The 14,560-nt window shown below is 37.6% G+C and overlaps 1 protein-coding gene across 3 annotated transcripts in view; it reads left to right on the top strand.

Moving 5' to 3' along the window:
• RPS6KB1 (ribosomal protein S6 kinase B1) overlaps nucleotides 1-14,560 on the top strand; it is a 39,099-nt gene that overhangs the window by 9,415 nt on the left and 15,124 nt on the right. For all 3 annotated transcript variants that reach the window (XM_004706998.2, XM_045299536.1, XM_045299537.1), the window contains 6 exons: nucleotides 2,682-2,731; nucleotides 4,336-4,456; nucleotides 5,595-5,663; nucleotides 9,634-9,781; nucleotides 12,210-12,267; nucleotides 13,664-13,764. In XM_004706998.2, the coding sequence (XP_004707055.1) occupies nucleotides 2,682-2,731; nucleotides 4,336-4,456; nucleotides 5,595-5,663; nucleotides 9,634-9,781; nucleotides 12,210-12,267; nucleotides 13,664-13,764 (547 nt within the window). The remainder of the gene's footprint in view (nucleotides 1-2,681; nucleotides 2,732-4,335; nucleotides 4,457-5,594; nucleotides 5,664-9,633; nucleotides 9,782-12,209; nucleotides 12,268-13,663; nucleotides 13,765-14,560) is intronic.

Genomic DNA, 14,560 nt, shown 5'->3' with positions numbered 1-14,560 from the left:
ATATGTGCATGCCTTTATTTAGACCTCTATAAATGTCCTTTGCCTCCTAGCTCTATCCTTGACTTTCCTCTTGTCCCACTATCATGTTCAGGGTTTCAGTAATTCCTCTTGGTTACATTACCCTTGGTCATGCCCTACCCGGCCGCCTCCACCTTTCTCACCACCGATTTGGATCACTTGTTGTTCCCTTGTCCCTGGGTTTGTTAATACCACATCCTTTCCCCCCACGTTCCCCTCTCCCATGTCCCCCTGGAACTGTGGGTCCCGATGTTTTCTCCTCCAGATTGTTCATCCAGCCTATCTTATTTAGACCTGCGGAGATAGTAACATGCACAAAAACAAGACAGAGCAAAACCAAGCAACAAAACAACAACAACAACAACAAAAAGCCAGTGACAAAACAAAACCAAAAAATATAACCCAACAACAAAAAAGGAAAGTTTGTAGTTCAAGGACTGTTGGCCTTTAGGAATGTTTTCCACTGAGTCTGATGGGGTGCCAAGCCCTGGCCCCAAAGTCTATTTTTGGTATTCCCTGGGGACTTCGTTGCTCTGTGTCAATTGTTTTTAGCTTTAAGGGTAAATGAGTGAAAAATTACAGAGCAAATCCATTTTCTTTTCAACAATTCATACCCAATTCTCCATCTCTTTCACTGCCTTCAACTCACAGTGACCCCATAGGACAAGCTTGAAGTGCCCCTGTGGGTTTCTGAGACTTCTCTTTCTTACAGGAGTACAAAGACAAGCTTTCTCCCTATGCACAAATAGATGCATGTTTGTTTGCTTTCCCCAAACCATTTTATCAGGAGCTAATCCAGACATCCTGTCCCCCGCCGTAGCTCCCAGAACTCTCATTCCAGTTGTCGTCTCTGTAGGTTCCTCGAGTTTCATGTTGTTAGGTGCAATCCCTACAATGTAGCAACGCTTTTCCTACTCCTCTGCTTCCCTCTTCTTTCTCAGCCCTTCCTGCTTTCTGAACTCTGTCCTTGGCACTTTTCTGCCCATTTCATCTCAAATGGTTGATTATTCTAAGGAGTACATACATAGCTCCTTTGTGTTACTGTTGCCATCTTATATACTTACTTAATGTTTGGCCCGAAATTGTGCCAATGGGAGTGAGTTCAGTTCCAGGCCTGAAGGGTAATGAAGGGCCATAGTCTCAGGGGTGCCACCCGTTTTTAGCCTTACATAATGCTATCTTCTGAAGTGGAAAAGCTCTATTTTGATTAAGTGTAGTTTAGCCATTGATTTCTTTCAACCCTCTTTTGGTGTTGTGTCTAAGAAATCTTGGTCTACCCCAAAGATCATGAAGATATACTGTGTTTTCCTATAAGAGTGTTTTGGTTTTAACGCTCACATTTAGGTCTAATGCATTTTGGAGTTTTATATATATTGTAAAGTAGGAGTTCATACTTTTTTCATGTGGATATCTGATTGTCCCACTACCATTTTTTGAAAAAAACTAATTTTTTCCCAAGTTAACTATCTTGGTATCTTGTCCAAAATCAGTTTTCTGAAAATGCAAGGGTTTTCCTGGCTTTTTTAATTCTGTTGATCTATTGTCTGTCCTGAAGTCAGGGCCACACTGTCCATTTGTAGTTTCTCCTTAATTTTGACATTCAGAAGTATGAGTTCTTTAGCTTTGCTCTTTGTTTCAAGATTGTTTTGGTTTCTTTGTATTTTTATATGAATTTCAGGGTCAGCATGCCACTTTCTGAAAGAAAGGAACCTGGGGTTTTGAGAGATTGTATTGAACCTGTATACCAATTTGTGTCATATTGCCATCTTAACAATAGTAAGTCTTCTGATCTTGGTGGTGTAATACAGTTCTCAGCTGCCAGTAAAAAGTTGGTGGTGTGAACTACCCAGCCGCTCCAAGATGTAGCAATCTGCTCTCAAAGATTTACAGGCCTGGAAGCACTGGAGTGCACTTCTACGTTTTCACTTATAATTGACTTGATGGCAGTGGGTTTGGTTTGGTTGGGGTGTTTTGAATCCAGTAACATGGAATATTTTTACATATATTTGTTTTATTGTTTTAGATATGCAGATCTTAAAGTTCCAAATGTATTCCTGTTAATCTTTTTGATGGGGTTTTTTGTAAATGGAAAATTATCTTTATTTTTTGATTGCCCAGTGCCAGTATATAAAAGGTTAATTAATTCTTTTTTTGGTTAATTAATTCTTAAACTCATCTTTTCTATCCTTAGCTAGCAAGCTGCTTAGATTATTTTGCCTCCATTGGCCACACCATACATATAATATCTTGGGCTGATTGTAGTCACTCTAGACTTTGCCCAGAGCATTTTGTTAGTCTCTATATTAGAAGCATATTAAAATAGCATTTTACGTAAATCATTAGGTTTAGTAATTGCCTTTAGTGTAGTAGTGCCTTTAGTTTTAGAATGCACAAAAATCCATTGTTTAAGGTACATAAATGTAATCTGTGATGGGAGCATCACCTGGCTTTGCCTATAGCCCATTATTTCCTAGTATCTGTAGCACGGTTGTCATCGTGTGGTTTGTCTACCTTATTTTGTTTGTTACCGTATTTGTCTGCTATTGAAGCATAGAGAATTTTAAACTAGTTTATTTCATTCATTCCCTGTTAGTTAGGGGCAAAACATTAAACTTTATGTTTTCTGAAACTATTGATTTTTAAAACTTTGATGTATTTTTCAGGGTCAGTTAAATGAAAGCATGGATCATGGGGGAGTTGGACCGTATGAACTGTAAGTTTATATAAAAAGATTTTTCACTGTCTTCTCTTTCTTTAAGGAAGTTATATCAGCTCTAGTTCACAACCCTCCTGTCACTCCAATAACTTTTTCTTAAAATACCTAGTCATATTTATTAGTTTTGTTGTGTTTATTAAGTCTGATCAGTATAGTAACATATGTAGAGTTTGAGATCTTGTACTGATTTTGAGAAAGGACATGCATTCAAATTCAGAATATACAGAATAAGAATCTGAGTTAGGAATCTTACTAAACAATGTCGAGAGCTGGGAACAGTAGTAGTTTAGTGGTAGAGTTCTCTCCTTTCAGGAGGAAGACCTGGGTTCAAATCTCTGCCAGTGTGCCTCAAATGTAGCCACTACACCACTGTCAGTGAGGCTTACATGTTGCTATAAGATTGAACAGGTTTCAGCTAAGCACCCAGACTAAGACGATCTCGTGGTCTACTGGAAAATGAGCCAGCACAAACCCTCTAGATCACCCACTGTGGATGGTTCAGTCCTGTTAGGCAGTGTCGCCTGAGCTGAGAGCCTCGTCCCCCAGTAGCAGCTAACTATCACAGCAATATGAAGGGCTGCGTTTCTAACCTTTTTTCCTAAAAAGTGCTAAAACCCTCAAAAATCAAATGCTTCTAGTTTTACTTTTGACATGGAATTCAAGCCAAGGGTCACGGAGTGTTAGTTCCTTTCAGGCAAGTTCCATTAGGCACTGTCTACTCCAACCTCACGGATGCTCAGGGCCTGGGATGAGTGGAGATTGAGAAAATCACTCATATGGAGAACATTTAAATGACAGGCAAAATTATCTCTTGCCATTTTTAAATAAAATTAATAGATATTGATGTTTTATTAACAAGAATTTTTGTAGCATAAAGATTTGAAACAATTGAGCATTTTTAGAAAGCATCCAGATTTTCTGCTTATATGACCAAATAAGGTTGGATACTACATAACCTCATAGACATTTTTGAATGAACTAAATTGAAATAACTATCAGGTTTTTTTGCTTTGTCACCTTAATTAGCTTGTTCTAATTTGGAGGTATTTGATGTTTATGAAAATAAACAATTGACACCCCCCCACCCCCAAAGGGGATAAATAACAGAAACGTGGGTGAAGGGAGACAATGGACAGTAAGATACAAAATAATAATAACAAAATATAATTGCTCAAGGATTCATGAGGGTAGGAGGGTGGGGGAGGGAAGGGAAAAAAGAGGAGCTTATACCAAGGGCTCAAGTAGAAAGAAAATGTTTTGGAAATGATGATGGCAACATATGTACAAATATGCTGGATACAATTAATGTATGGAATGTTGTAAGAGCCCCCAGTAAAATGTGTTTGTTTTAAAGTAAAATAAACAATTGATAGTACATTCTGTGAACATGCAAATATGCGAGTAGTGATCAGGTTACCCCAGTCTTAACCTCCCGCATCATTGAATCATGATTTGTCCTACATTATTGGTAGACATCTGCTGTCATGTACTTTTACATTTCATTGTATTGGATTGCATTTGTCTTCTGCTCTTTCTAAGAATATGCTGAAGATAATTTAACATTTCTGAAAATTTACCTTTGGTTTTGCTTTTCTCCCCAGTGGCATGGAACATTGTGAGAAATTTGAAATCTCAGAAACTAGTGTGAACAGAGGGCCAGAAAAAATCAGACCAGAATGTTTTGAGCTACTTCGAGTACTTGGTAAAGGGGGCTATGGAAAGGTAGGAAGTAATCTTTGACAGGAGAGCTGTTGTCTGTGTTGGGCAGTTGAGTTGTATTACCTAATTCCAGCAGTCTGCTTTAGTGTCTTTGTTAGCCACGAGTCAGCAAAGGCGGGTGTGATTTGAAGGATGTGCAGAAGCATTGTTTTTTTTCTCCTTTTTCACCACCACATACATAGTAAAGCCTGACACATAATAAGCACTAGTAATATTTAATTAATTTAAAAATAGGCCATTGTGCCAGGCAAAATCTGTTACAGGTTAAATATATACATATTCTTTTTTGAAAAAATAAACAAGACATCTCTTACTTTCTGGAGACATGGTCCATTAAGTTATTATCTATTATTGAAGGCTTAATTTGAAGTGATTTTCTTTGATTTACAGTATCTGGAGCAATAGAGAAAATGGCGGAAGTATTCCTAGTTTTATAGATCTGCTCAAGGTTAAGATCACACTTGTTTGTTCTGTCCAAGAAAATTTATACCGAGTCATTCTCTACCAAAAGACAAAATGTGGATAACAACTTGGTTAGGAATATGTTTAAGAACTATTGATGTAAAAAAAAGAACTATTTATGTGGTGTTAATTCTCGCAGAGCATGATATCTGTACTTAAGGTTTAAGGACATGTTTTAATAAGTTGTAATCATTCTGAATGTATAACACCTGTACTTTGAGCCGTGAGCATTTTTGCTGTTGGATCAAAATGTATTTTGATCATTAATTTTTAAGGACCAGGTAACAGTAATTCCATTAAACTATTATTAAATGGTTTTATGTGACATAGTAGCAGTGGCATACCTGGGAGAATTTTCTGAATATAATTTCTAGGTTTGGTATTAGCTTCTGGAAACCTAGATTGTAGCGCATCATTCAACGTTCATTACCCCGAGTTTGCCACCAGAGGGCAGCAAAGCAAACAGGAAAGTGCCCTGCTGTGTAAAGTGCACTACTGAATCTTCCAACTGTTCTGTTCTCTTCGGTGATCGTTTTTTGCACACACACCTTCATGGTGGTTTTATAAAAATATGAACTAACGGACCATTCGTTCCCTATAAATAGGTATTCAGGGAATGTGACTGGCATAGTTTGGCTTTCAATAATGCTTAGTCAAACACTTTTATTTTTTTATCCAGGTTTTTCAAGTACGAAAAGTAACAGGAGCAAATACTGGGAAAATATTTGCCATGAAGGTGCTTAAAAAGGTGATTCCCCACCTCTTTTTTTCCCACAGTATATCCTTAATTGCTGTAAAGTCCGTTTCTTGGCCTAAAGTTCTCGTCAAAAAGTGTATTTGTAGCACAATTGTAATTCCTCTTAGAATGTGAGGTATTTTTGTGCTTTTTTGTTTTTAATTTTGCTTGGTGAGAGAAGGCTCTTAATTATTTAATTCTCTTCTGAAGAAACTTATTAAACTCTTTGTTCTAGTCTCCATCCTTAAGTAGTAAGCATATGCTGCTATTTCTTAACAAAGAAATTTTACAATTATGCATTGACTTCTTATGATAGTAAAAATGTTAGTCTCTGACTCTTCCCTTCTCCATATTCCCTCATTTTGCACAGCGTTATTGCAATGTTCTCTTGTCTTCCCTTATTTTTCAACAGCTCTGTGAAACACCTTTTAGTAGTGTTCATTGGTCAGACTTATTAATTTATCAGTTACTTTGCAAATTATTGTTTTCCTCATGGCATTCCTTTAGAGATCTTTTCTCCTCTGGTTCCCATCTGGACTGGTGACTGTAGGCACACTGCATTGAGATGAAATATTGTCTTCTAAGTATGCTGTTCATATTTAAGCTTACTCAATTGTTGCAGGATCTCCTCTGTAGCTGCTTTGTTTTTTAAATTTCCATCATTCCATCACAGATTATACATCTCAGGCCATTTTAGTTTTCATGTCTCTAGCACACTCCCAGCTGCCTTTTGTCTGTCATGAAACTGACTTTGTAAAAAGAGTTCAGGCCAGTTGTTTGGTAGAAGGTTCTTTCATGTGGAGTTGGTTCTTTCTTTAGTTTTTTGGTTCTTTTTTTTTTTAAATGAAAACTTTTGACATTGAAATTTAAGCTAACTGCTTTTTGCTGGAATCTCACGTAGGTGCCTTCGTTTGTTTGTTTGTTTGTTTCACTTTTATTGCGTATTAGCTGGGGTACACATATCAGATCTATTAGACCGTCATTTTTGCACTCAACAGTGTCAAACAACTGTTCAAACCTCCTAGTAGGGGCCGTCGTCATCTTAGTGCTTGGACTCACGACTCATTCTATGTCCATAGCGCTCACTATTTGGTAAGGTTAATTTAATCACCTGGTTATCATGTTGTCCATCAAATTTCCCCATTATACAGTTACTTTTTCCCCCTTTACAGTTAATAAGTCATCTGTGGAATGATATTTTCAAACTCTGAGCCTCCTATCTCCTAATAATATTTTACTCGGTGTTTTTATTATCACTTGTTTCTTGTATACATCTGTGTCACCATTTAAAAATCCCTCAAACTCACTGCCATCGAGCCAGTTCAGACTCATAGTGACCTTATAAGGGAGGGTAGAGCTGCCCCTGTGGGTTTCCCAAACTCTTTCTAGGAGCAGAAAGACTGAGATATTTCTGTTTTTAGCGCTTTTCCTATATTTGTGGCCTTCTTTGTAAAAGAAGAACTTTTCATACTCCCTTTCTAAATGTGATTTTTTAAAAGAGTCAGTATGAATGTGTAGATTTAAGTTCTTATTTTGTGGTTGGGAGAAAGATGGTGCTTTCTATCCCCTTAAAGAAGTACAGTCTTGGAAACCCACCGGGACAGTTCTCCTTCGTCCTACAGAGTCGCTATGAGTCAGCTTTGACTCCGCGGCAGTGAGTTTGGTTTTACCTTGTGGTGTAATAGGATGCGCCAGGTTTACCTTACACATTCACCTGGAATCAGCCACCCTGCCAAGGAGCCCTGGTTTCTTTCCGATGGAGAATGGAGCTTATAAACCAATAGCTGGGTGCTTGCTATGCTTCTTGTTCCTAAGGTGTCATCACTCTTGGCACTTTCTGTAGACATCGCCAGGGGTTTCTTATGATTTAATCATGGATTCAGATTGATACCCCAGTTCCAGACCAGTTCCGCAGTGTTGGTCTTCCTCTTCCTTCATTCCCTATTTATGTCTACAGTTTTTCACAGTGAAAACCAGGGTTACATCATTAATTTATTTATTTGCTCAGTTTTACAATACATGCATCTAGTTTCGGAATTATAATACCGGTACTTTTATCAGCTACATATTTATTTTGTATGATTCAAGATTTCTTTGCCATTCTTTATATATTTATATATAGGCCACTAAAGGTGCTCAATCTAAAGTGAACTTAAATATCCATTTTATCCTTTTGTAGTAAAGTTATATTACATTCAGTTTTATTTCTCTCCCCCATCCTTATTGAACTAATAATGTATATAAAATATTAGCATGGTTCAAAAGTCAAATTGCTATTTTTATTTTTAAATCACATTCGTAGTATTTCACTTAACCAAGAAAATGGATGATAAAACCATTGAGACTTCCCTACAAAAGTGTGCTCAGAAATCCCATTCCCTTTCCTATACTTGCACTTGATCGGTTTTGGGTTTATTTTTACAGATAGAGACAGATACATATATTCTTATTTTCCCTTTTGGTACACATAAGGTAGCATACTACATATATTGCTGTGTTGTACAAGCTTTTTTGCACCTTGTGTTCATAGATATCTGCTGCATTCTTTTTACAGCTTCCTTATGTATTATGTAAGTATCCCATATATTCCATTCCAATACCCTATGTATGAACATTAGGATTGTGTGTGCAGTATTAACTGTTAGAAATAACTCTCTGCCTGATAGCGACCCCACAGGACAGGGTAGAGCGGCCCTGTGAGTTTCCGAGACTGTAACTCTTTACGGGAGGAGAAAGCCCCGTCTGTTTCCAGCAGAGAGGCTGGTGGTTTCGGACTGCTGACCTTTCCGATTGCAGTTCCACATGTAACCACTACGCCACCAGGGCGCCATTACACATAAAGTTGCAGCTAATAAACTTGTATATATGCTTTTTTTATATTATTTGAAGTTTATCCACCGGGATAATGTCCTTAAACTTAAACTTCAAAAAAGCGAAAGCTCACTGCCATCAAGTTGCTGCTGACTCATAGCAACCCCACCGACAGGGTAGTGAGTTTCTGAAACTGGAACGGAAAGCCCGTCTTTCTCCCTGGGAGTAGCCGGTGGTTTCAAACTGCTCACCTCTTGGATTTAAGCCTGAAACGTAAACTTCGCTTGTTCAAAACAATGCATCATTTCCCCCTCTTTTTTCCCCTTTTCCATTTTCTGTTATTGAATGGTGCATTATCTTATTATTGAAGTAGAAACCAGGGTTAGTCAGCAAATGTTAATGTTGTACTTAATATTCGTTCATTTTTTCTACCTTCATTTTCTTAATTGCAGTTTCTCTGCTTACTTTACTAGCCTCTAAACAGATTATATTGCCTCCCTAAAACTCCGCACTGCTACCAGAGTTCTGTCTTAAAACCAAAGGTTGTTCATTATCATCCACCTCAACATTCCTCTTTTGCCTCTACACTAAGGTTGCCTACCTTTGCCTTGATGCCCAGGCTTTCCATTTCCTGCCCCAGCCTAATTCTCCAACCCGATCTACTACCACTTCTAACCAGACATGTCTTGTTAATGACTCCTTTGCACTAGGGTGCATTTTTACTCCCAACTTTCATCTTAATGACCTTTCAAAGTGCAGCTTAGGTGTCTCAGTTTCTAGGAAGACTTCTTGCCAGATGAGATGCTGTTTTCCTGTCACCCAGAGCACCATGTGCTTACCTCTAGTGACTTGTCCCTGAGAGACTCCTATTAGTTCTGCTTGCTTGGCACAGAGCCTGGAGCAGAGTAGATACTCTTAGTGACTAGATGAATAAACCTAATCAACTTACAGATTTTTAAAAACATGCATTCAAATGCTCTTTTCAAAAATCCAAACAATGTGGATGTGTATAAGAAATGAACATCTTCCATCACTGCTGTCTCACTCTCTTGTGGGAAGTATGATTAGTAGTATGACATTGGCAAGAAAAGCACAACATTGATTTTTCCAGTTACTGTAGAATAAAAAATGCCTACTATTTTGTTCTCATAGATCATCTCTTTTCCTTTAGGCAATGATAGTAAGAAATGCTAAAGATACGGCTCATACGAAAGCAGAACGGAATATTCTGGAGGAAGTAAAACATCCCTTCATTGTGGATTTAATTTATGCCTTTCAGACCGGTGGAAAACTCTACCTCATCCTTGAGTATCTCAGCGGTCAGTATACCCATTGCGTTTTCTCCAGAAACTGGGTCAAAATAAAAATATTATTTTCCAGTGAGAAAAATTCCCTTTTCCCAATGTGACAAAATTACTCTTTCAAGAAATTGCATGTAACCAATGGTTTCTATTTACCAACAAATACAAAGGAAACTTGAAGATTTTTATCTGTAAAATGTTGTCTTACTCTTACCACAATCACTGAACAAAATAACACATAATTGATGCGGAGTCATCAGATTGACTGTATGGAGACTAAGAAAAGATAACTCAAATAAAACCATCAAAGAATTCTTTCCTACTCTGAAATGAAAAATCTCTGAGAGTGTTAAGATACTAAATGTTTTTGCAATTGGATCTTTAGGCTGAACTATTTGTTTAATGTAGCCATACTGGTATGGCATGCACTTTATCTTGGGAATTATTCACATTCTCAAATGCTTACCAGCTCCTGGGGCCCTAGTTGTTCTCTACCGTTTATAGATTCAGGTGTCTGTCTTGTACTCTTTCAAATGTGCTAGAGTTTTCTGAGAAACAAATTTCACGATCGCAAAAATATGCAATAGAAAACTGCAGATTTCAGTAGCTTTTTTATGACTGTTGCAACACACTTCTTTTAACTTTCTTATGTATTTTCAGAGTAGTACAAAAAGTTGCAAGAATAGAACAAAGAATTCCCATAAACTTTTCACCTACAATCCCCAAATGTTACCGTTTTACCCCATTTGTTTTTCTTTAAGTTTTCCTTTCTTCTCTGTGTATAAGTATGTGTATTTGTGTGTGTGTATATATGCATACAGACAACACTCAATCTTTTCTGAACTGTTTGAGAGAGAGTTAATGTCCTGATTTTCCTATTAATCTAAATACTTCAGTATAAACTTCTAAAACAGTAGTTCTCAAACTGGGTTGCGACCCCTTTTGGGGTCAAACAACCCTTTCACAGGTGTTGCCTAAGACCATCGGAAAACATATTTCCGATGGTTGGGGGTCATCACAACATGAGGAACTGTATTAAAGGGTCGTGGCATTAGGAAGGTTAAAAACCACTGTTCTAAAATCTAGGACATTATTTTATATGACTGTGTATCTACAATTTAAAAATTAAGGATTTAACAATAATAGAGCATTATCTTTCTTTAGTTCCCTTACTCTGGAAAAGGTCCTCAAACTTTGTATTTCATGACCTTAACGTTTTGGAAAATTCAGGCTAAGTATTTTGTGGAATGTGCTTCAATTTGGGTGTGTCTGAGGCTTCCTCATGAGACACTGTGCATGTTTAGGAGGACCAAGTGGTAATCTGTCCCGGTGCATCGATTGGGAAGGCTTTTGTATTTGAACTGAGCAGCTGGATAAGATAGTGCTGCCAGTTTTCTTGATGGGGAAGTCTTTGTTTTCCTGTTGATAATTAATAAGTAGTATCTTTTGAAGGAAATACTTTGAGACTGTGAAAATATTCAGCTCTTATTGAACCTTTTCAGTCAGTTGTAGTCATTGATTATTATGAAAAACAATTAACTATGACAGTTGCCAAGTGATTTTTTTCTTATTCTATCATGCTTCCCCCTTTCCTCCATTAAAAAAGTAGTTTATATTTACATTGGTTTATTTATATCATTGGGAATTTATAGAATCTCGCATTATTTCTTATTTTCATTATTTTGATGCTGTGTTAAGTATGCATTGAACTGCCAACCACATGGTCAGTGGTTCAAGCCCATGAGACGCTCTACAGGAGAAAGAGGAGGCTGCCTACTCCTATAAAGTCTTATAGTCTCCAGAAATGGGAAGCAATAAAACGATGAGTACAAGAATGAAGAAAATGTTCTAAAACATATTGTGATGCTTGTACAACTCTTTTTTGCGCGATTGAACTATTGAATTGTGTGCTATGTGAATTATTTGCCAGTAAAATTGTTGGAAAAAGAAAAAAGGCTTACAGTCTCAGAAACCCTATATACAGTTGCTGTGAGTCAGAATCAGGTTGGCAGTGGGTTTGTGTTTGTTTTTTTTTACAAGACTGCCATCAGATTTCTTGTCTCATCCAATTTCTTTATAGCTCTGGAAAATACAGAATATGGGGATTTGCTAATTTGTAAGGCTAGTTTGCCCACTTATGGGTAAAATGTTAGGGAGGCTTTATTTAAGATTTAAAAAAATCTCGTCTACCATCTACAAATATTTTGATGTTTGTAAATGTTAAAGTTATAGTGTTAAACATATATGTTTCACACAAAAATAAGAATGTGTTAAAAATAGAATCCTGAGGACTTAATTTTAAAACCTTTAATTTTGAGAGCTGTTTTATTTTTAAGGGACTGTTGGCTTTTAAATTGTGGTTAGAAGGTAAGAACAAACCCTCTCATTAGAAGTGAGGTAGAAATAAAGATTTCTCTATGTCTAATGTATTTTCTTTTTCTTACAGGAGGAGAACTATTTATGCAGTTAGAAAGAGAGGGAATATTTATGGAAGACACAGCTTGGTAAGTGAAATTTTTTGTGGATGTAGGATGCAGGTAATAACTTACAAATTAACAGCAGAGATCCATTTGGAACACTGGGCAGCCACGTGACTCAATAAATTGTCCTGCGGTGACTGAACCCCTCAGGACTTCAGGGGAGAAGCAGTTTGAGAACTGGCAGCTTTTGGAGGTCACGTCATTCCTTTGCCCCAGGCCTGTGTGTAGCACGGTGGTTTAGTCCGTCTAGTCCTAGCAGGACCATTCTCAAGTCTGTCTTTCCCTGAACAAGACAGAGCCTTGGATGGGGCGAGTGTGCCTTTCCTGTGAAACTGTGTGGAGCTGAGGAAAGAGTCAAAAATCATCTCCCCTCTTTTGAGACTTTCCAGATTGCAAAGCACATTCTTAGGGAGGTGCTGAGCCTGTATACATCCTCTGTGGATGGGTATGTGGCCAGGAGGGGATCCTCGACATCTTAAAATGGCATTTGCTTCAGATTTCAAATAACTACCTCTTTCTTTGAGGTGATAGGATTCGGTAACAAATCAGCGTATCCTAGATATGAATTAACTAGAAACAGCACTTTCATGTTTTGTTTTGTTTTTCCCTACCTTAATTACCAAACTGCATTCCATTGTTTAATTTCAGGCCTTTTCTAACCTAGAAGCTGCATTTAAGAGCCTTAGGGATGAAGGGCTTTTTTCTGGAGGAGGCGCGCTCAGCCCTGTTGGAGGCGGTTGCTTGTGGTGGTGCTGACTGTCTCAGTCCTCTAGGACACTCCCTATCCGTCCTGGACTGAACTGCAGAATTGCAACATTGTTACGCAGCTAGTACTGCTTGTGTTTTTCGGGTTGACTCAGCCATTTATTCTTTGGAGGTAGATAAATTTGAGTGTCACACAAATATATAGCTGTGACTGGTAAGAGGGGTGTAGCTACTATGGGCATAAACTGTATATAGTGTACAGCTGCATTAAGTAAGGGATGAGTAGGCTTCTAAGGGTCAAGCTACAAAAATAGCTTTTGAAACCAAGACTTAATCTTTCTGAACCACAGTTCCTCTTTCCTCTGGGGTGGGAGTGGGTGGGGGAAATTTGCTTTGGCCTGAAAGACTACCGACCTAATTTTGCACAGATAGAACAGAACCAGTGACAGTTTGGCATATTCTGAGCTTCCTTGTGACTTTAGCAGTATCGTCAAATGATGAAAGAAAACATTTTATAGTTTCACTAGAATGAGTGAAACATAAATGTTTCCATGCCTTTTGGGCAGCAGTCTATGCCATCTCGTACCCCCATTTCCAAACCCTACTAATTTGGTCTGTGGTGCATGTCCGTTTCTTTGAAGAAATTTTACTCCATACATAAGTGGCTTCGAGTCGATGACTCCTTTTAATTTTATGAAATCACTTTTGTTTTCAGCTTTTACTTGGCAGAAATCTCCATGGCTTTGGGGCATTTACATCAAAAGGGGATCATCTACAGAGACCTGAAGCCGGAGAATATCATGCTTAATCACCAAGGTGGAGATATACCGTAAAAAATTCTATAGTAAATAATCATCTTCAAATCCTCAGTCATTTTCAAAGTTCCATATACATCTATCTTACTATACGTTTTAGAACTTATGACATCATGATACTTGCTGTTATTTAGTTATTTAGGCCCTTAAGATTGATGAGACTAAATGGAGTTGAGTATAATTGGCCACCCAACTGCTTTTCTTGGCTTAATTCTTTCTTTTTATAGCTCATAATTCTTTTGAAATTCTTAAGTAAAGTGTGATGAGCAAAAACCAGTCCAAACATTAGTCTTAATTTGTTCTTGAATTTGGAAATGGAATCTTACCTATAAAACGCAATTTTTCTTTAGAAAAGGGGTACTTTTCATGATTAATCTTTGGGGGGGGAAGACAATTGGAATGAACCAGTTTTTGATTCAGTCATAAAGAGTGTGTTTAGCGGGCACAGTTTATCCTTGTTGTTTGCCTCAACAAACATATATCACAGAGACAAATATCTTATGTAACAGTAGGTACAATCAAAAGAACCTTGACTACAACTAGCAGTGCGGCTACAGACATTGGAGTTTATGCTAGAATAATCTGGGCTGGGTAGTCTTGGTCATGTACTCACATGCTGGAGGAATAGCTATCTAGGGTGTCGAGTTGAGTAGCAGCTGCAAATTCTTAGATGTCTACAAAATGATGCACGAGGTAGTAACTGTTTTGAACTCTTGGACAGAAAGTGGTATTTAGATAACAGACTAGGATCATGTTAATTGTACTGCAGTTTGTTTGTTTTTAGGGGAAATGATATA

This window comes from Echinops telfairi, unplaced genomic scaffold, assembly GCF_000313985.2.
Source record: "Echinops telfairi isolate 266 unplaced genomic scaffold, ASM31398v2 ScPeMD7_7458;HRSCAF=8496, whole genome shotgun sequence".
NCBI lineage: Eukaryota > Metazoa > Chordata > Mammalia > Afrosoricida > Tenrecidae > Echinops > Echinops telfairi.
This window is presented reverse-complemented; position numbering and strand designations above follow the sequence as displayed.